Below are 23,265 nucleotides of genomic sequence, written 5' to 3'. Positions count from 1 at the left end.
TACTTCTCGCCCAGCGCCGGAGTTCCATTTCTGACGCTCCTCCCGTTGGTTCTTTAAAACCTCCCGCGGGGGGGGGGGTGCGGAGGAGCGAGAATCCATTGTAGCGGCGGAGCCCGTCGTTACGTAGCGTACGTCATCGCGTGGCGCATGCACGAAGCGCCGCGGTGTAGGCGCGGCGGGTGCGGACGGACGTGGGAGGAGGCGCCGTGTGTTTGGGTCGCCGGAGCGTCTGCGCAAGCGCTTCCCTAACGAGCGCCGGAGCGACTGAAGGGTGGTTGGCGGCGCCCGTTGCTTTCGCCGCCGCCGCCCCCAGCCTGCTTCTTCCTCTTCCTCCCTCCCCGGTTGTTCAAGCCGCAGCAGGACGGCGGCTCCATGGCGATGAACTACAAGGCGAAGGCGGAGGCGGACGGGCACCCGTCGGGCGGCATCGGTTCGACGCCGGGCAGCAGCGGCGTCAGCGGGGCGGCCGGGGGCGCCGGGCCGGCCGGGGGCGCCCTCAAGAGCCGCAAGCCCGACAACACGGCGTTCAAGCAGCAGCGCCTGCCGGCCTGGCAGCCCATCCTCACCGCCGGCACCGTCCTGCCCGCCTTCTTCGTCATCGGCCTCATCTTCATCCCCATCGGCATCGGCATCTTCGTCACCTCCAACAACATCCGCGAGTACGAGGTGAAAGGGAAAGGCGGGGAGGGCAGAGCGAACGTGGGGACGGAGCGGGGGGGCGACACGCGGCTGTGACGCGGGGTCCTCCGGCTGTGGGGACGCGAGGCTCTCGCGAGCCCCTCCCCTCCCCTCCCCTCCCGTGGCATCCTCGGGCAAGTCTCTGGCCTGGGGGTGGAAGAAATGAGTGGCCCGACCTGAGAGGCGGTTGACTGTCTTGCAAAACCCGTATTGTTCGGCGCCTTGTGAACTATTGAATGCCTGCGGTGATGACGCAAGTCCTGCTGCGGTGATGACGCAAGTCCTGTCAACAAGGATGCGCAGGGCAGGTGGAAGCGGTGTACAGGGAGGAGTACGGTGTCTGTGGGAAGTGAGGGCGGGTTCACGCCCTCCTTTCTGTCACTCTGGCTTGACCTGTGCGGGGTGGAGGTAAAGCCCTTACCTGTGTAAGTGTGTCATGTGTGCTGCCCTGCTCATGTGCACTGTTGGCATGTGGCCAGGCCACTTGTCCCACTGGGGTGTTCACCGCACATGTGGTGGGGCAGGGAATGGGGTACAGGCAACATGATGAGGTGTGCATAGACCGTCAATACAGGTCAAGGTTTCACTGGTAGGCCATCCTGTATAAATCAGGCTGTTTTGGTAACTTTTGTCTCACGCAGTTGTTTAACTGGTGTGAGAAGTGTGTGTGTGTGTGTGTGTGTGAGAGAGAGAGAGAGAAAGACATGACAGCTGTCAACTGTAGTAACTTCCTGTAAAATAAGGGAGCTCCAAAACTTACATAATAGACCATGAAAGTTTCTGTGGTTGTAAGTAGCTCCTACCTTATAGTGGAGAAGAAGGTAAAAGGAAAATGGGTATATGGGAGGTAGGAATGGAGGATACTGGTGTTGAATAGGTGTTATTTCAGGGGACATATCGGTAAGAATCATTTGTTACAGAGTTGTTGCTCATTCCAAAATATCATTGACCCAAATGACATAATGGATAATAATTTTTCAGAATGCAGTGAGGGGGAAAGTGTTTCCATGAAAAGTAGTCATTTGAAATTACAAAAATGTATGCAAATAGAATTAATAATAATGTATATACACAGCCTTCCCCAGGTTGGTGCCCTCCAGATATTTTAAACTACAACTCCCAGCATTCCTGACCATTGTCCATGCTGGCTGGAGAAGATGGGAGTTGCAGTCCAAAATATCTGGAGGGCACCACGTTGGGGAAGGCTGGTATATACTTTGTGGGGTTTTGTAGTATATGTAACGGTATATAATACATAACAGAGCATATGCAAGATGGTTTTCTATTGTATATCACCAGCAAAAATATGGACGGTGTGCAATAATGACAACAAAGCTTCCATTATAAGTTTAATTTATACAATTCCAGTATGCTTCCCTCAATGGAGACTTTTTAAAAAATGCTCTCCCTTAATATCTTGAGCACACTCCGGGAGAGAGCGGAGGACAGGAAGGCCTGGCATGCTATGGTCCATGGGGTCATGAAGAGTCGGACACGACTTAACAACTGAACAACAACACTATCAGAGTGGCACCATGCATCCATTCATGGTTTATAAAGCTTTTCCTGTAAGCTTTTCCTTTTCCCATTGGAGCATTTTGCCACGTTCACAATATTTTCTTATTTCTACTGCTTTCTATACATTCTGTTCTTCATTTTATGTGTTTTCATATCTCTATGGCTTTTCCTTGTGCTCCTCACAATTCCAATAGCTTTCATTATATTTTTAATCTGCCCAATAACCAACATTCTCTGAGCAGATTGCAAACAGCTTAAAGAGTTAAAAAGCCATATAGACAGTTAAAAATATAAAATACATATTTTATATGTATTTAAATATCCTAGTATTTAAAAGGATGAAATACAGTCTAAAACACCACAGGAATAGAGAAAACAGCCATCAAGAACTAGAACTATGCAGGTTAAGCCAGCAGGAAATATTGCAGATGTGTATGGGAGAGAGGAGAAAAGAAAAGAAACAGGAAGTAAAAAGGAACTAGCAAAACTGAAGTAGGTTGCCAAAGTGCAAAAGTTGGATATTGGATTTTTGGATACAGGATGAGTAGACGAGGGATGAGTAGGAAGCTGGAAGGCCAGGATATAAGGGGCTAGAGGAGATGGATTGGGTGGAAAAAATGGTAGTGCAAAAGAACTGGGGTTCAGGAGGCGCCTTTGGGGATAGAGCAGGTTGGACTTTGGGGGCAAAGTTCAAATAACAAGTATATGAAACCTGGTTTTTTTTTTCATGAGTTGGGTTGCAATACTGTGTGTTCAGAATGTTTGGATTTTATTTTATATAGCAAGCTGAGCAAAGTCAGAAATGCAATTAGGAGATGTTGAAGCCATTCTAAAGGCCACTTTCAGACATGATATTTTATTACTCAAGAAGGGAGGGGAATAAAACTCTACATAACGTACACTGATTTGCAGTCTCCAAAGGATTAGTGCACAAATCTGACACATGGCCTTTGTGGACCAGATACAGAAGGGTCATCAGCAATGTGTGCTGGATGTGCATCTAAGCCTTGAGATGTTATGGTATAGAAATAATGAGAGGAGAACCATATCATTCTACTTGATCATCTGAAGAATTTATAGAGAGTTACACGTCTCTATTCTCTTTTCCACATTTTCTGGATATGTTCCTGTATATGTGGTACATTTGTTAGGAAGGTACACCCCTGTGCAAAAACACAATATGTGTTTTTCACATTGAAGTAATTGCACCCGGAGAATATGAGAATGGCATTGACAAGTCCACATGTTTCTGGTTGTATCCAATAATCTTAATCCTCTCTGGGCATGAAATGGACAGTAGCATGTTAAACTAACCTGCAGGAAAACTCCACTCTACCCAGGGACTTGCTTCCCCTCTTCCAGTGGCTACTGGTTTTGATGCTTTTGACCATCTCCAGTTTCTCCTGCCTGTATTGAGTCACGGAAAGATGTAAAGCATAGGGGGAAGTGGCCTTGCCGCAAGACAGGCACCAAGGATTTCTATTTTTAGAGTTGCAGAGGTGACTTCAAATGCAAGAAATATTCAGGAAAGGGAAGCAAGATTCTTAAAACCAAACTTGGCATACCACTAGAAAAATGGATTATGAGGAATGTCTCTTTCAGGTCTATGAACCAGGGAAGGGTGCTTTGGAGGTGTCTCTTCTATTTTCCATTGGAGTGTGGCATAAGATGCTGGCATACTTTCAAGTTTAGCATGAAGAGAGAATTATTTACCATAAGTTGTGAAACTGGATTTAAACCAAATCTCTTGGGTGGAAGGGTCTATTTAGGTGCGATTACAGCCATATGAAGAGTGCTTACTCATATAGTTACTCTACATCAGCCTTCCCCAACCAGCTGTCCCCAGGTGCATTTCAACATTCATCAGCCCAAGCCAGCGTGGCCAAAGGCCAGGAATCCTGGGAGTTGTAGACTAAAACATCTGGAAGGCACCAGGTTGGAGAAAGCTACTCTATGTGGTCTGCACCATGCTTAAAACATAGTTGGTTCATATGCATTCAGCATTTGCCAGCATTCTACATCCTAGATGCTTTTGTGCTCCCTACTTTACATGTCTGGGCCAGTGCACCGGACAATAGTCTTAAATGTGATGCTTCATACACTTAAATGGGTAGGCACATTTTGTGTGACCATTGCTGCATTAAAAAAAGAAATCCAATCAAAAACTTTACAAATATTTTTACGATTATTATTTGATGCAGATAATTAAGGAATGATACATCATATTCCATTTTACAAATAAAAAAGAAATGTATCCACTTGTCAGATGAAAAATACAGTCTATGCAACCTCATAATATCCCTAATAGTGAATATGGGTTAGCACTTAATTTTATTGGACCAGTACATAATAAAAAGGTCAATTTTTTGATGAAAGAATTATATAACTGTCTGCCCTCCCTCACTCTGATCACATTTGTATTTTTTACCCTAGACAGTATATCCCATATTTTGATCAAACCGTTCATCCAAAGGTGGAGTTCAAGCTTTTTTCCAATTACAGTATAATGTTAACTGAGCTGCTAATAGTAAATATTGAACCATTTCCACACCAGCAGCTAAGACCAGATCTTTAACATATCCAAACAATAATATTACTGGCTGTTGTGGTAGTCTATAACCCATGATCAAGTCAAGTTCTCCTATTATTTTTTGCCAGAACTTCTGAATTTTGGGACAGGACCACAAGATATGAAATAGGTCCGCATTCTGACTATTGCATTTCCAGCAAAGATTGCTTACAGTACTGTAAATACGATTAAGATGTTCTGGGGTTAAGTACCATCTAAATAATGGTTTGTAAAAACTTCCTTAAGATTGATGCTGATTATATAACATGTGACATTTCACCACAGCCATTTCCAAATATCAGTTGGAATGTCAGAAACAATTTCTCTGTTCCATCTTGCTTGACGTGCACTAACAGAAGTGTCCATATTCATAATCAGTTTGTAGATACCACTTAATAAATGTTTAGGATGATTTTCTACCATTAATTTTTCAACCTCTGTGGCCTCTTATTGGCCATGTTTAGTAATTAAATTATGTATGATATACCTGAGTTGAAGATACTGAAAAAATTGTGGACGGTTATAATGTATTTCGACACAGATATCCTGATATGATTTGAAAACACCACCTCTGAACAAATCATTAATTTGCAAATATCCATATCATACCCACAAGGTCGTATCTCCAAAAAATGTGTCTTCTCTGATCTCCTCATTATAAAATAGTGCTGTTCGAGGTGACAGTCCTGGGCTTAATTTTCGTTTATGCCCCTTCCACATTTTATATATGTGAGAAGTACAAGGATTTAATTTTTTTTTTATCATTCTGTGTTACATGCCAAAGAACATTTCTTAGATTTGTGGATAAATTATGTTCTAGAATTGTGGATCTGTCTAGGTTAAACCAGAATTTCAGATGTGCCAAGGTGGCGTTGGCTTTATAATATCTTTTAATTGAAGGAAAAGCTAAGCCGCCTTTATAGATTCCTTTATTTAGAATTGTTATAGCAACTCTGGGTTTCTTTTTATCCCAGACAAAATTTGAGAAGACCTTTTGCCAATCATTCAATATTTTAGGATGAACTTTAGAAATAAACATAAAATTTTTGGTAAGACCATCATTTTGAGAATTGCTATTTTCCCCACTTGTGACCAATGCTTTAATTCCTCTTTGACTTCAGATAGGAGCCTTCCATGATTATATTGTAACTAATTTAAATTTTGCATTACCCAAATCCCTAAGTATCTGATAGGGGTGCCCCTCCAAGGACTGTTATATTGTTTTGTTGTTTTATTCTTAGCCTCGTTACTTAAATTAAGTCCCATCCATTCAGATTTTGTAAGGTTGATTTTATATCTAGAAATGTAACTAAATTGTTCAGTCACACTCAAAAGATTAGCAAAGGAATTTTCTGGATCTTGTAGAAATATGACAGCATCATCAGCATACAAGTTGATTTAACATTCCTGCTGATTCAGTCGTAAACCTTTTATCATAACGTTTATTCTTGTCATTTCTGCTAAAGGTTCTATAGATAAGGCAAACAAAAGTGAGGATAAGGGGCACTCCTGCCTTGTTCCTCTTTTTAGATATGTTGTTTTAGGCAAACACCATTTACCAAAATAAAAGCATTACAGTTGGAATATATTAGCTTTGTCTGTGTGGTAAATAAGTCTCCCAGACTTATTTGTCCCAGCACTGCATAGAAAAAATCCCATTCTAAATGGTCACACGCTTTCTGAGCATCTAAGAAAATGAGACCGAACTAGTGATTAGAATTCTTAATTGAATATATGATATTTCTGAATTTCTGAATATTTGATGAGAGTTTACTGTTTTTAATAAAGTCTGCTTGATCATCATTGATATGCTTATATATAACCTTGTTCAGTCTCTTTGTCAGAATATTGGTCCATACCTTAAGATCCTGATTTAACAGGGTGATTAGTCTATAAGACTCAACCGTTAGAAGGGTCTTTATTGTCCTTTGGCAATACTACCAAGTTGGCTTGTTCCCAGGTTTTTTGGAAAATTATGTACCTGCATAATTTCATTTAGGGTTTCTAATAATAGTGTTTTTCTAAGGTATTCAGAATCATTTTGTAATATTCAGCTGTAAAGCTGTCAGGCCCAGGAACCTTATTATCTGGTGACCTATTGAGTTGAAAATATTCAGCCAATTTAGAATTTAGTCCAGAAACAGTCTTCCAATTATATAAAATAAGATTATCGAGTCTCCACATTCTGGTTCCAAACTGGTTTTAAAATGGGGAGACATGACAAAAAGTTAGAAAATTAGGAGGAGGAAGTTGGTGCATCAGGATCTGTAATAGAGGAATTAAAAAAATATTGCCAAAGATTTTAAAGAATTTGAAAGGAAATTGATGAAAAGAGCAGGTGATACAGAACAATCTTTATTGAAAAATATAGAAAAGAATTATTGGAGAATCCAAATTAACTGATTTGATTGAAGAAGGGAATAATGAATTTTTGGATAAGATAGATGAACTCTCTAATGCAGTAAAGAAATTAGAATCTAGATTCACAGATATTGAGAGGAAATTTAACCATCAAACAGAAGGATGCAAACTTTTGAAGGCAGATATGATAGATCAAAACCTACATCTACAGGAGGTACTAATAGAACAACATGAGCACAAGGTAGATCTAACAAAAATCAAGGCTAGAATAGAGTACCTGGATGTCAAAGTGCGCAAATGTAACTTGAAACTAAGGAGGGTTAAGGAAGGTCTAGAAGGAGATGATATTGTAGGCTTAGAAGGAGATGATATTGTAGGCTTTCTTGAAAGTCACTTGAAACAATTTTTAGAATACGATCAAGGATATGAAGTGGGAATAGAGACAGCATGCTGCATGAGCTCCGTATATGCTATTCGGAAGAAACTCCTTTGTGATATCTTTATAAAATGTATAAGCTTGAGAAGCAAGGAATTAGTACTGAAAAAAATCTGGACAGGTAGTTAATTTAAAATTAATGATTCCCAAATGTAAGTTCTATCAGATCTATCATCATATGTTTTAAAAAAGAGGAATGATCTGAAATTTTTGACTGTATGCCTTTAGGAGAGGAAGATACGCTTCTGTTGGGGATCTCCATTCAGACTTAACATATGGATGGGGAGAGAGTGGGTAGTTGTCCAATCTGTGAAGGATGCCAAACAGTTATTGGACATTATTAAAAAAAAACTACATCTCCAACAAGAAGAAGTAGAGGAAAAGTAGGACTAACCTAACTTTTTTCTCTATTATCTTATTTCTCCTCTTTTCCCTTTTTTCATTTCTCACCTTCTTTTGTCAACATGTGTCAAATTCCTGTCACTCAATGTCAAAGGCTTAAATTCACCTATTAAAATATCTAAATTTGCCAGATTACTTTAAAAAAAAGGCTTTAATTATATTGTTGCAAGAGACCCATATTAGAAAAGGGGATGAACGTCTATTTGATACTATGAAATTAGGAGAGACATTCTCAGCCTGTGCCCTCACCAAAAAAAGGGAGTAGCTATTAGAGTTAACAAAACAAATCTACTTATTTTTTTCTGATTGGATAAAAGATCTGGAGGGCCAGTGCATATTTGCCACAGCTCACTTATTAGGGGATGAATATCTAATAGGATGTATTTATGCAAATGACAACCGGAAACCCTTTTTTGAGAAGATAAATCAAATAATAATTGCTAATATAGATAAGGAAATCATAATAGGAGGGAACTTCAATGGTGTTGTGTTTCCCAGACTAGACAGGTCAACTTCCAATGGGAAACACAGTATTCTACCAAGAAGATTTTTGGAAAACATAGAACAAAAAGTATTAATTGATACCTAGAGACATACCCACTTGGGAGAAAGAGATTATACTTTTTTCTCAATTCCTCATAATTCATATTTGAAGATTGATTTATTCTTTATCTCCACTTCACTAATTAGATCTATGGAAAATGTTATGATAACATCACAACTTCATGCCGAACATGCACTTATTAAGCTGGAACGGTTCTGCAATAAAAACTAGTTTGGACCATGGTTGCATTTTTAATCAACACTGTGCACCATTCTTTCAGACAAGCATAAGGTGGACTAGGAAGTATTTTCAATAAAACACTTCATAACCACCAGGGTTTAACGGTATAACAGTCAAATGAATAGCCAGCTCCATTAGGTAATACCAGATTCAGCTTTTTATCGTGCTTTTGAAAGTTCAGTGAATAAGGCAAGGCAGAAGTAAAATCAATACAAATACAATGGACAGTTCTTATTCATGATGTTTGATTACTTCCAATATTTGAAGTCAATTTATAATTCATGGCTTGCATCAAACCCTGAATACATAGTTATAAATAAAGTATTATACTGTGTAAATAATTTATTATTATGGCAAGCGTGCATTTAGAAGGGGATTATTGTCATGGTTTATACTGATGATTGTTTTATGTTGACACATTGATAGGTTTTCATGTTGAAGAAGGTCATCGAACTGCAGTCTCAAGTTTATTCAAGGTTTCTGTAAATATTGTACGGCTTTAAGGGCTAACTATGCAATCCCTTCACCTCAAATGTTGTTCATATTTTTTTTTTTAAAAAAAGACTGATTTGATGTCATACCAATTCTGGAGAAAAAAATTAAAAGCTGTTTTCCACCAGATTTGTAATGGACTGTAGAATGGTGACAGAAGTACAATAACAATAATATTGAACAAATCCTAGATTCTTAATTATATACTTTGAAGTTTTTAAAAATCCAAAGACAAGGTTGAGATGTACTTCATGTCCTCCTGATGCACTCACTCTGTACTGTTAAGCACTTTCTAAAAACACCTTTGTTTCCATGTATAAAGGCACAAAGCACATCAATCTGTCAGTGCTGAGATGTTTACTCCAATGCTTTTGCTAAAAAGAGGTTTTCAGCTTTTCTTTGAGACAAATATAAAACTATTATCTTGTGATGGATGCAGCCATTTTTTTTTCTTGCTGGTATCCACACTCAGACTTATTATGGCTTGAATGAATACTGCTGTAAATATTAAAAATCCAAACTATAAAAATTGTAAGAGTTTCAGTGTTGGGGACAAAATTTTGGATGTGCCTGATCTTGTCTGATCTTGGAAGCTAAGCCGGGTCAACCCTGGTTTGTACTTGGATGGGAGACCGCCTGGGAGTCAGGCTTCCTGCATTGAGCAGGGGGTTGGACTTGATGATCTTGTAGGCCCCTTCCAACCCTATGATTCAGGAGTGTCTGGCTAGCATATAACTTTAAGTATCAGTGGCTTATGTTGTCCCCTTAGTCTTGATAAATCTTATTTGAGGTCCTTATTTTCCAGTAACATCCCTTAATCATGATATTATTCACATAATAAAACAACAGTGACGTTTTAATTCTAATGAAATTATGAAGAGGCGAGACCCTGCCAGTACTTCTGAGACTACATGTAAGTGGAAACAGTTGTAGTCGCCACTCTAAAGTAACTTTCCAGAAATAACCATCTTAGGCTAAGCATGATCATGTAACTTATTTAAGCCAGGAGTGGCCAGCTTGTCCAGCATTCAGGACTCGGTTGGGTGTTTTTGTCATCACATTCAGATGTTTTTGTAAAATCATGAGAGCTTAAACAAATGTGAGCGGTTTCATTTGCATAATGTCTTTATGTATTTAACTGCTCTCCAAACATTTCTGTGAACCCAGTCTCCTGATTTGTCCCATTCGTTTCTTGATGAAGACATTAATTTGTATTCTTCATTTTTTCCCCAAGTAGTCAGCTGTCTAATCTTTAAGTTCTTAGGGAATAATGGTGGTTGTTGAGAACGTTTTATGCATGAACAAAATGGAGACTTAGAGATGGCTCCTTGAATTGCCATTAAGTGCAATATAGCCTAAGGGCCAATGTGCTATACAGTCTCTACCTGCTTAACTCTCAAAGCATGATGCACTCAACAAATTACCTACTGATATCACAGTTGTCAGCTGTGATGTTAGCAGTGAATTGGCTATATATATGTATTGTGATTTGGTGATCTAGCCATCATTCTTCTCTCTTACCCCACTTTTTAATTGTTATCTGCTCTTTTTCTTCTGCAGATTGATTATACAGGAACAGAATCAAGTAGTCCCTGTAATAAGTGCTTAAATGTGTCAGGGAGCAGCACACCTTGTCATTGCACCATTAACTTCACGTTGGATCAGCCTTTTGAGGTATGTTACCATCTGTGTTTATTTATATATGGCAGAATGAAGATGGATGTTGCTCCTGCATTCATGTACAGCTCCTAACTGGAGGTCTTTCACATTGGACTTTTTTCTTTTGTCAATAAATGAGAGTTATACACCTAAGTATAATTCTGAATTAGTTTATTAGCTAACTCGTCTTCTAATTCACTGACTTATTCTAGCTATTTTTTTTAAAGTGCAATGGATTAGGTTTGAAGCAAATCCCATGTTAGTGAACAGAGGCCCAAACTTCAAAAAGGGAGCTAGCGTCTTTAAGTTCAAGAATTTATGGTCACATGGATTTTTGCAGTAAGCTTTAAAAAAAAAAAATGTAATAAACAAAACCTGGTTGCACAGATGGGCTTGCTGGAACTGGGAATTCACCAGCATTTGGCACAAGCCATTTGTTCTCCTGTAAAACATTTTTAATCATTATTTGGAATGAAAATGATGAATAGCATTAATGGATTGGGGAGCCATATGTTTTCCAGTTTTGTCTTTTAAAAACTAGTCGTTGATGGTTGATGATTGTCAATGGCAGACAGTTAAGTAGAAGTAGATTAAAAATGTCCATATCTTTACTTGGCAGGGGCAGCTTCATCCTGTATTTCAGGGAGGGGGAACCTCAGGCCCATGGGCCAGTTCAGCCTGCTAGGCCTGCCTATCTGGCCTGTGGGGCCTCAGTAACCCTCTCCCTGGTTACTGGGGGCTTGGGGGAGGAGGTGGGAGAGGAATACCCACTGTAATCTCCGACTTCTGGTTGGAGATTACGTGGGGATTCCTGTTATTGGGATGGCAAGCAGTGCACTAAGTGCTTCGCCCACCCTGTGTTCACCCCATTGGGGGAAAGCATGGGGCAGAGAAAGCCTCAGACTACAAAGTGGGCTGTGTGCTTGGCCAGTGCTTGCAGCAGCTGGCTAAACGCCGATGTTCTACAAGCATTGGGCAAGTGTGTTTCACTTGTCTTTCACCTCCTCCCTGGCCAAAGGTCCAACTGGAAGAGCTCCAGCTGGTCACATACTTGATAATATCAGGGGGATTAATCCCCCCCCCCCCCCGGCTAGAATCCAAAAGCTTAAGCGAAGTATGGTTTTAGAGGCAAGTAGCATGTATTCTGTTGATGTATGCTATTGGACACCAAGACCTAAGGTTCTTTGCAGTCATCTAGTCTCACCCATTTTTATTCTTCATCTGAAGTCTACAATTTTTGACTGGTGAAGCCAAAAATTGTGTCTCCTGGTCACACCCACCCCAGTCTTTCCTTCAGGAGCTGCTAAGCAGGGAGTGTGTTGGTGCTCAGTGCCAAGCAGGAAAAACCGGTGGAATGGTGGTGGGAGTGGTGCTGATTTGGCCCTGGCTGGCCAAGGCTCTTCAAGCACCTTGGCCAGGCAGCTCCCAAACAGTCCCCACCTTTCCTCCCAACTTTGTAGCTGGTGGGGTCATTCAATGATCTCCACCCACCTCTGCAGCTTCAAAGTTGAGAGAAAGGCTGGCTGCTCACCATGCTCTCTGAAGGGTAGTGTCACACGTGTCATGCTGAGTGGGCTTGTTGAAGCCTCTTCCTCATTGTGCCTGGAGCCCTACTTACATATTACAGTGAGACTAATGCTTGCTTTTCCAGGGTTACCAATTATGCAGGAAGAGCCTATATGTGTAGACTCCTATATAGAATTGAAGTTGATATGTGGAGGTTTGCAGTGCATCTGAACACAAGTTCAGTGCAGCATATGAATAAAGCTACTGTTTCATCTGAAGCCTCCTAGTATACAAATAACTGCACATTGCTGAAACATCTTAACTTGTGTGTTACAGAGCAATGTGTTTATGTATTATGGACTGTCTAACTTCTATCAAAACCATCGCCGCTATGTGAAGTCTCGGGATGATAGCCAACTAAATGGAGATAATACTTCTTTATTTGTAAGTAAATTATTTGCATCTGCCTTTCATCTCTAGCTTTTGCTACATCAATCAAGATGGCTTTTTAAATGTTAAGGGAAAACATGAAGAATAATATGAATACATAAATAGATTTTTAATTGGGTGTGGGCAGGAAATAGTGGTATTTCTGATGAGATGGTGTTCAGATACTACTCTTTATTCTTGGTAGCAGTGAGTTGTTATAGTAGCTGAAACAGAGACGTTTTTACTGAGATGTGATGAAAGGCTACTCTACGTGCCCCTGAAAATGAGAACAAGAATTGAGTGGGATTAGGTGGCTATCAGAAGATTACGAATAAGAATAGGGAGGAACAATAGTCTTGCATAATTGCATTCTGTAATGCAAGTTGTCTGCTCATTGTGGGGGCACCTTCTTCTGAGATGCAACATTTCGAAATTGTGGCTCTAAAATGACTTTTGCTAGTTAGGTAAAACTCCTGGCTTGTCAAATTTACAAGAAGCAAATTATTATTTTAATACAAGCTGTCATCTACATCTGTAATTGTTACTTTGGCTACTGATAGTCAACTGGCAAAATGCAGATTTGTTGAGAATCCAAACGTTGCTTGCTGTATAACTTGTGGGTGCTTTTCAGACTGGGAATACAAGTTTTCACAATCTTTCTACTCTTCCTAGTTTTTCTTCTCATTCTATTCCTAATTCACAAATGGTGTAGACATAGTAGAGCATATTGGCTTCTTCTTTTGCCAGATAGTTTGATCCTGTAACTTGAACCTTTTTTGTAAACTTGAATATAGGAAGAGTTGTTACAATATCAGTTAAGCAGTCTGTGTTTAGATTATGACTAGCTTTGTTTGTACAAGATCAAAATTGACCTTTTCCCCTTTTTTCCCACCAATTAGCACCCCAGTAAAGAGTGTGAGCCTTACCGCACCAGTGAGGATAATAAGCCTATAGCTCCTTGTGGAGCCATTGCCAACAGCATGTTCAATGGTATGATTTTGTTAAATATGTTACAGTATAACCTTGTATTTCAAACTTTTGTCAGATTTAAATAAAAAGAATTGGAAGTCCATTAAATCCACCAACTTCCTCATTCCTTCTCACAAACAGCACATCCACATAGTTTGAAGCACTTCTCTAAACAGAACTCTGCTCAGGTAGTGTCATGGAGTGGTTTAGTTCTTTGTCCTGAACAATTAGAATATTCTAACTTTTAATCACCTCTCTGTAGCAGCCAAGGGCCATAGGTCATTGGTAGAACATATGCAGGTTCATTCCCCAGCATCCTCAGGTAGGGTTGGGAAAGACTCCTGTCTGAAACCTGGAGAGCCACTGCCAGTCTGTGTAGATGTTACTGAGCTAGATGGACCAAGGGTCTGACTTGGTATAAGGCAGCTTCCTATGCTGTTATAACATGGCTGGCAGGCTGATTTCAGTACATCGGTGAGCTTGGCAGATGTTGCATCTAGGCTTATGTGACATCACAGCAGTGCAGTGCATGGTTAGGGAGAACTAACAGGCTTACAATCTATATTTCCAAGTTTTGTCTTCCTTGAGTTCCTGTGACATGTTTAAAAAAAGAAATAGGCATGCCGTTGTGTTTTGACACACCTGTATATATCTGGCAGCCACACCCAGAATTTGAGAATAGGATGGAGATACATCAGCACTCCAGTCTTATAGCTGATGTAATTAAGCTTTTAAATACAACTGAATTTACATAGCAAAAAAGGAACCTTGAAAGAGATTAATTTCTACTTGTTTTTCCTTCTAGATACATTGACATTGTATCGTATTGAACGTAATGAAACTAAGCCTATACCTATTCCTCTGACTAAAAAAGGTATTGCTTGGTGGACAGACAAAAATGTTAAGTTCAGGAATCCTGTTGGTGATACAAAAAACTTGACAGTACTTTTCCAAGGTAAGAAGATAATGCTACAATGTAGCTAAAGACTGAACTGAACCTTTTTGCACTTGAAGGGAAAAAGATCTCCGTGTACTTTCAAAGGAAAGCAACATGCAGTCTTGAGTACACATTGATGGGGAAAACTGTACAAGATTAAATATACATTCTTGTATGCAAGCTTATTTATGAGTGCGGCTTCATTCGGTCTTTCCAAACTTTTAGAATTCCTATTCAGACTGTTTGGTACTAGCTCTCGTCTTGTGCTTGCTGCTATATTTATTCCCCCCCCCCCCATTATTTCATGGAAACTAGGAAATAACTTGCTCCGTGCTTGCAGAAGTGTTGCAGAAGCATTTTCGGTATTGTCAGGTGGACAATGTACACCAGTTGTTGGGAAACAATTGGGGAACTGCCTGTGTACACCAGTTGCTGGGGAACATGGGTGGGAGGGCGCTGTTGCACTCATGTCCTGCTTGTGGGCTTCGTGTCGACAGCTGGTTGACCACTGTGTGAACAGAATGCTGGACTAGATGGACCCTTGGTCTAATCCAGGATGGCTCTTCTTACGTTCTTAAGGTATTGGAAATGGACTGGGGCAGAAATTTCTGCTGTCTAAAATTAGAGACTAGCACTAAACAAGACTGACTTTAGCCTTTTGCTCCCTGTCACAACCTCTAAATACTGTCAGGAGAATAAGTTAGGCAAATATTAGTGGGTTCACAGAATTTCTCTCTTTTTTCATCCTGAAAGGTATTGCTGCATTGTGAAGAAAATAAACACTGAGTTGGAGGGATTAGACATGTCATGGGGTTTGTGGGTGATCTGAGCCAGGATAGTTTTAAAGTATTTTTACTTGAGTTTGGAAACAGCTCCGCCCCCCACCCCCACACATGTATGCTTTGTAAGAGAAATGATAATCACAGATAACGGTTGTTTTCGTTGCTTTTAAAGGTACAACAAAACCTGTCAACTGGCTCAAACCAGTGTATCAGCTAGATTCAGATTCAGATAACAATGGCTTCATCAATGAAGACTTTATTGTATGGATGCGTACTGCAGCATTGCCTACGTTTCGTAAACTATATCGCCTTATAGAGAGGCAGGACAGCTTACATCCTACTTTGCCAGCTGGAAGCTATTCCCTGGAAATAGCATACAGTATCCTTTATTGAAAGTTGTAAGGAATTGCATTTGGTAAGAACTTCTTGTAAACGTCATTTAATAGGTAACTGCTGGTAAGTTAAAGCGGGTGAATGAAAGTGCAGAAAAACCAGTCAGCTGCTTCTTAAATATGTGTGGTAGAACCGAAACAAATGTACAAAAGCCACCATGATAGGGTGCACAGAATTTATTTTGGTCAACGGATTGGTTTTTAAGTTGAGTGGGTTTAATGTTACTAGTGCATATTGCTTATATATTGTACTATTTTCAAATATTCTCTGTCTTGGGGCTATTTTAGGGCTTAGAGCCAGTGTGTTGGACTTGGAGTCAGGAGATCCGGGTTCTAGTCCCTACATGGCCATGGAAGCTCACTAGGTGACTTTGAGCCAGTCACAGACTCTCAGCCCAACCCACCTCACAGGGTTGTTGTGAGGATAAAATGGAGGAGGAAGATTATGTACATCGCCTTGGGTTCCTTGAGAAGGAAAAAAGGCAGGATATAAATGTAATAAATAATAAGTATAAAAAATAAGGCCTATTTGGGATCCCTTAGGCTCCCCAATACCCTCTACACAAATTACTGGATTTTCCCTTGGGGTCACGAAGAGTCGGACATGACTGAACGACTGAACAAAGGAAATAGTGCCCCTATTAGGTCGAAGGGGCTAACTTGCTGATCTTGGTCTTGGTGTCAGCCTCTTTTCCACTTTTGTCTATTGCAGTGCAGTTGTCCAGGACCATAAAAAGTGGTGACATGTGCATTTTTGGCCCAGTATTTGTAGTCCGAGGAGAAGGGTTAGGAACGGATTGTGGTGGTCTCTTGGTTAGTGGGAAAGGGAACTTGAATAACACCCATGTTTAGACTGATAGGATGGGGAGGGGCAGCTGTGTTGCATTTGTGAAGTTTTTGGAGGGTAAGCAGCGACATATAAAAGTGGTAGAAGCTTTTGGGGTATGGTGCTGGTGCAATGATTTGGCAGGTAAGATGCAGAAGAATGTAACATTGGGGTTGGATATTAGCCCCCTTCACACGTTATTTGATAGAAAGGGAAATTTATTTATAGACCCATTGAGGTGGTTTACAAGAGCTCCAAAACATAAAAACCATAATCAGATACAAACATAATAAAACAGTAAAAACAACAATTAAAACCGTAAGGGTTTTAAAAGCCAAGGTAAAAAATTACGTCTTGACTCCCTTTCTGAATGCATAGTGGGGACCAGCCACAATTCCAAAAGGAGCGCATTCCAGAAGCTTATAGAAAGGGGCTGCAGGATATATCTATACCTCTGTCCCAGATTACATGTTGCTTCTTCCAGCCCTGCCATTGATGTGTTTACATGGATGTCTGAGGCAGGGAGGCATTCTTGCATACACTTCCCTTGGTCCTGGAAACCTGCATGATCAGGGTTCTAGAACCCAGGAAAGCCTCTGCACATAGAGGTGTATGCATGAACACTTTCCTACCATTCACACTATTGGATATGCTAGCTAAGGCTGATAGAAGTTGTGGTCCCCCAGATATTGTTAGACTACAAGTTGCCTACCCCTGATTTAGAAGCTAATCATTTGTCCCTAGTGTGTCAAAACTAATGGGGAGTTATACATTCTGGGTTTGCTCTTGGGCCCTCCAACCCATCTGTCTTAAAAACCCGAAGTGAAAGCACACCAGACCACATTACTGCTTTATGCCCTATGGTGATCATCACAAGCCTGACATAGTTACACCATAGAAACCAGCCTTGTCAGTCAGTTTCCTTTTTCTTGTAACTTCTACAGCCAGTAGACTTGGCTCAAAGTCATTCTCTTGACAATTCCTTTGACTGTTCATAATATTTTGAATAACAAAACAGCCTTCATTCGTAAAACCTTGAAATCAATAACATATGTTCTTCAAAGCACTTTAAAAAACATTCTCCTTCCTTTGGGTTGATGCAGTAGTTTATATTGGAATTATCATGCTAGTTCACCATTGTGGGCAAATATGTTTCCTATATCTGACTCAGATTATCCTGTGCATAGCTTTGATGGGCGAAAACGGATGATCCTGAGCACCATTTCATGGATGGGAGGCAAAAATCCATTTCTGGGAATAGCCTACATAACGGTTGGCTCCATTTGCTTTTTTCTTGGAGTAGTGCTGCTTATCATTCATCACAAATATGGAAATCGGAACAACAGTGCAGATATTCCCAATTAACCCCATCTCTCCAAATCACATGAACTGCATGTGCATCAAGGCCAGTCCAGAGTGGACATAGCTTTTGAAAGCTCTATTCCTGGTAAATGTTGCTTCTGAGACAGAATGCATAAGTATATCTGAAGCCTTTGTTTTCCTAACAGTGGATTAACGTGGAGATAACGGCTGTAAAGGTTACCTGTGTACAAACAGTGCTGACCAGAGGATTTTTGAGGTTTGCCTCTCTTGCTGGACATGTGCCATGATGCGCATATAGTCTTTCCTCGCCTAATGCATCTGCTGCTTGTTTGTGTGCTTTGTAATATGTCAATACTGTCGAAAGATTCTGTGGCGAGAATATGTTTAGGATTCAGTAGCTTAGCCTTCCCCAACCTGGTGCCCTCCAGATGTTTTGAACTTTAACTCCCATTAGCCCTAGGCAGCTTAGCCAGTGGACAGGAATACTGGGAGTTGAAGCCCAAAACATCCAGAGAGCATCAAATTGGGGAAGGCTGAGTAACTTGTTAATATTTGGAGAACGTAAGGTATGCTGATACTATTGGAAGGAAAAGAGGTCTGTCTGGTGTTCTGTCACACAAGGCATTGTGCGCATGGGCTTTATGTTCCCTGCTGAAATGCTTACTGTATTAAAGTTGTACAACTCCACATTGAGTGCAACTACGTATTTGAAGTTCACAGTATGTTCCAAAAAAATTTGCTTGGCAGGTGAACTTGTGCAGTGAAAAGCTTTCTTGTTGACCAGTGACTTTAAAAACTGCTTTCCGCATGGAAGTAACTGCTATGTATAAAGCTGTTGCTTTAAATTTTATGTGCCGTTCTGTCTTATGCCCAGCACCTTGTGTGATCTGAATCTCTTAGCATGTCTCCTACGGAAATGGAGAGGTTCTATTCCTAAGCCAGGCACAACTGAGTGTGTCAGTACAGAATTACTCCAATTAAAAGCAAAGTTTTTAGTAATTCATTATAACCCTTTTAGTATTCCTAATTGGGAAGAAGCATTAAATTTGCTTTGAATGGTGTTCGAGTTGAGGTGTTCCTCAAATGTAACTTAGTTTGCCATAAAAAGCAAAAAGTTGCTGTAGTGGGATAAGTGGGGATTTTCGCATCTTGCAAATTTTCAATCAAATCTGTCCAGATTGTAAGAATCTAGTCCAATTATTTTAAAATTATAAATACTAAGTTGCTGTGTACATGGAGGTTATTTTACGTGAAATTGGTTTGTCATTCTAAATTTTTGTGATTGAATAAAATCTGTCATTAGTTTATGAAACTATCATTAGCAGAAATGTGTCTTCTAAAGCAGCTCAATCTGTGGCACTCAAGAGGACTGGAAAAGGATAGTGTAAAAACTCCATTATAAACTGTAGTTCACAGATGCCTCGGATCTTAGTAGTCTTTTGCAACATTATCTTCTGAGAACCATTGGGGAACCAGAGAAATACAGCAAAAATGAATATGGAAATAACTCTGTACAAGGAGTTTGAAAGCAGAGAGACCTCATAGTGAAGATGCAAAATAAAAATAAAAATAAAAAAATAAAACCATGAGTGGTAGTAGTGGTGGTGTTTGTTTGTTTAATTCCCTTTTTTTTCAAATTCACTTTTACAAGTTACTTGCACATTCACCATAATTTGCAAATTGAAGGTCAGTATTCCTAAATGGAGAGTGTGCCATGAATATTAGTGAGTACCTAACTTAATGAACAATCCTATGCATATTTGGATACAAAAGAGTCCTACAACTCCCAGCATTCTCCAGCCATGCTGGCTGGAGAATGCTGCAAGCTGTAGGACTTTCTTGTGTCTAAACATGCATAGGATTGCACCCTCAGTTGCCCAAGACATGCATGCCAATTATGATAGCTCTCTCAAGTATTAGTGGAGTGTGTGAATGATGAGACAAATTATTCTACTGCAAAGTTTACTTAAGTGGCTAAATGTGAAGTACTTGGATGTAATATATATAAGTTCTGTCTGAACCAGTAGCACTAAAACTACCTTGAATCCAAACAGTCTAGTTCAGCTGATCTGGATTGCTTTACAAAATACTATCACTTTGAGACTTTACACATTTTAACTAGATTGCTCCCCGGCCGCGTCCTAACCTCTGGAATCAAGTTCACCTAATCAGGAATCTTGAGTGTCCCCCTTGAAATTGGTGATGTGGGGGACCCCTTCTGTACTTCAGTTTAACACCAGGTTACTCGAGCGCCATCTAACACTAGCATAAAAACATCTTCAGCATTAGATCATGTCAGGCTCTTCAATGGTCCTTCTCTACCTATCCAGGTTACCAGCTATATCAAACATCCGTATTAAAAACTACTGTCTAGCTATATAATATTTAACTTAACACAGTCACAACAGCATTAATGTTATAAATTCTAGATGCCCATTGTAAGTAGAGCACCTATGTTATTGTTACTTTAATTTGATCAAGTTTTTAAAAATACTTTTACAGCAAGACTGTAAATTATGGGCAGTATGCCACGCTGCCATGGTGCTAGCAGAAACAAACACTAATGCAATGGGGATGCTTGCTAGCACAGCTGGAAACTAGTCCAAATTAGCACTTCTGGAATGGGACAAGTCAGCGGAGCTCTTGGAAAGGAGCTCTGCTGACATGTCCATTCTGGAAGCGCCAATTTAGACTAGTTTCTGGGATTGTGTTAGTGTTTCATTTCCACTAGTGCAATGTGTTTAGTGCTGCTGCATTGCCAGCATTAGATACTGTCTTATATTTTTACCAAAAATAAATTTCTAAATTTGACAAAGGAAAAATTCACTCTGGAACAAATTTGCCAACAGGTGGCGTTCCTCTTACGGCTTTAGTTAAAGGGCAGAATATATTTTACAAATTATTCCTAGAAAAAGCTGGGAAGGATGGATTCTGGCGTTGCTATTTATCCAACAAGAACAGGGCTTGGCTAAACAAGAATAGTGAACTGACTCATATTTGTCCAGGGCTTGTGCATCTTGTCAGCTGCTTCCTGTTTAACCATTGCTAAACTGGATATAGCTTTTGCGTTGCCCATGGCCAAGGACAAAAGATTGCCCATTCACAATATTTGTAGAGAGGAGTTACTCCATGTTGCATGGGTGTGTTGCATATCTCTTTTCTTGCTATAGAAATAGTGCTCTACGATGACAGATTTTTCCCCCAAATGCCCTGCTGCCCAACATTTTAAATTTGCTGCATTTTTAGAAAACAAAGCATTGCTGTTCATTGTAGGTAACTGTGCAATCATACTGACTTTTCCCAAATCTTGTATTTGCTCCGCATGTGAAAAGAGATGATCCAAAAACAACTTTAAGTTGTCCAGTTGCAACCTGTTGGCTTAAGTAACAACTTTGACTTGAAAGGCTGTTACTGTTGAGTCTTAGTCTTGTGAAGCAACAAATTATACAAGAGCATCTGTAATTCTAAATTATTCTGCCTTATATAAAAAGGTATCTGGTTGCCTGCTCCTACATATAATAGAGGCTGAGGGTAAAGTAGAATGTACTTTAATCATTTGAAAGAGAAGCAACTTCTTGAATGGGTAAGGGCGGAAACCTACGCATTATAGGCAGAAAAAAAGCCCTACAACTCCCAGCATGCCCCAGCCAACATGCTGGGAGTTGTAGTTCTTTCTAAACCCACACAGGATTGCACCCTAAATCACCCAGACACATAAACTTCACCTCACTTCCGTCCACACTTGTTTACAAAAATACTTTCTGGATTTTAATCAAAATGTCAAGGGAAGTAACTTGGTGTATGATCATTTTAGAGAGTGAGGAACTAATTGATTTTGTTTATAAAATTGTGATTATGATGTAAAGCTTTTAAGTGTTCTAATTAGCTGTTCTTTACTCTCCATTGTATGTTTTTAAGAAACTACTTTAGAAGGAGATAAATGGATATTGAGTTCAGCCATCTTTACTCCCCACCCCCACCCTGCTCCCCCATGCCATAGTGTACAGTGGACTTTGTAATAGCACTGAAACAACTTGTTTAACCCTAATGTCGTCATTCTATTTATGTGCAGTGAATTTTCCTGTGTGTCTGATTTGCAGTAGTATTCCTTACAACTCCTAGTGTCCCTTAGCCATTGATACACATAAATATATTGGTCATGAAAATCTGTATAACTAACATCTTAGTACTGAGGCCATTACTTTTATGCTCCACTGAAACCTGAGTGTATTGCATAGTCTGAGTATGAATATAGAAAAGCAATCTGCACATCATTCTCTTTGTAGTAGAATTAAGATAATCATTATGGCAAATGTTCCTGGATTCTCTTTGAAACTCCCTTTAGAGAACTGGTTTCCTTCCCACTTCATTGTAGAATTTGCCTGTAAATAACACCTAGCTATTTATTGAGGTATATTAAATATTCCTTTGAGTTGGAATAAAACTACTGGAACAATGTAATTCTCCACTTCTTACCAGGAATAACAATGATCAGAGTAAAAACAAACCATAAAATATGGATTTTTCTGAGCTGACTAGCAAGCACATTAAACGGCATGTGTGTGCACGGTTTGTTTGCTGTGAGAAGTCATCTTAAAATGTATTTGTTATCTGTGCTATGAAATGAGCATCCCTTAGGAAAAGAATAAAATAAGTTATAGATTTCCCTGCAGGACCAGGCCCCCAGGTACCAAGCCAGATGTGCTGCTCCACCTGCCCCTCCCTGGAGGGGCTACATAAGCTGGCTGGCTGAGGTGGCCTGGGAGAGCCAGGGCCTGCAGGAGAAGCCACCACCACCACCACCGGGGAAGAGGCGTGCTTGCTGCTGCTGGGCCTGCTGCCGCCGCCGCTGGGCCTGCTGCTGCCGCCGCTGCCACCACCACCAGGCCTTCCCTGTGGACTCCTGCCTGGCATTTTTAAGGGGATTTTAATTGTTTTGTTGTTTGTTTTATTTTGTTGGGGATTTTGTTGTGTTTTTAGGGGTGGGTAGCCTGCCTGATAGGCGGGAGCGAGGGGGCATGTGTCCACCTGATGGAGGCAGTGGGGGGAGTGTTGGGGGCCAGAACATACCGAGGCTGGGCGGCAGGCGCTGGCGGAGCACTAGGGGCAGGCCATGCCAGGTAAGGGGAACAAGGGAGAGATGTGTAGTATCTGTCCCCTGCTCCGGGCCTGTCCAGAGCCAAAGGATGGCGGGGGGAGGCG

The 23,265-nt window shown here is 40.4% G+C and overlaps 1 protein-coding gene across 1 annotated transcript; it reads left to right on the top strand.

The window, feature by feature from the left end:
* Positions 1 to 250: 250 nt before the first annotated feature.
* On the top strand, positions 251 to 23,038 carry CDC50A (cell division cycle 50 P4-ATPase accessory subunit A). The gene is made up of 7 exons (XM_084826906.1): positions 251 to 666; positions 10,801 to 10,914; positions 12,742 to 12,849; positions 13,734 to 13,824; positions 14,609 to 14,758; positions 15,695 to 15,901; positions 17,912 to 23,038. Exons 1-7 carry the CDS (start codon positions 373 to 375, stop codon positions 18,103 to 18,105), a joined length of 1,158 nt encoding a protein of 385 aa, XP_084683032.1. The 5' UTR covers positions 251 to 372; the 3' UTR covers positions 18,106 to 23,038.
* The last annotated feature ends 227 nt before the right edge of the window (positions 23,039 to 23,265 follow it).

Source organism: Heloderma suspectum, chromosome 1, assembly GCF_057233095.1.
Source record: "Heloderma suspectum isolate Gila_16-S chromosome 1, 16-S_ref, whole genome shotgun sequence".
In the NCBI taxonomy this organism is placed as follows: domain Eukaryota; kingdom Metazoa; phylum Chordata; class Lepidosauria; order Squamata; family Helodermatidae; genus Heloderma; species Heloderma suspectum.
The sequence above is the reverse complement of the archived record's forward strand: the minus strand, read 5'-3'. Positions and strand labels throughout refer to the sequence as shown.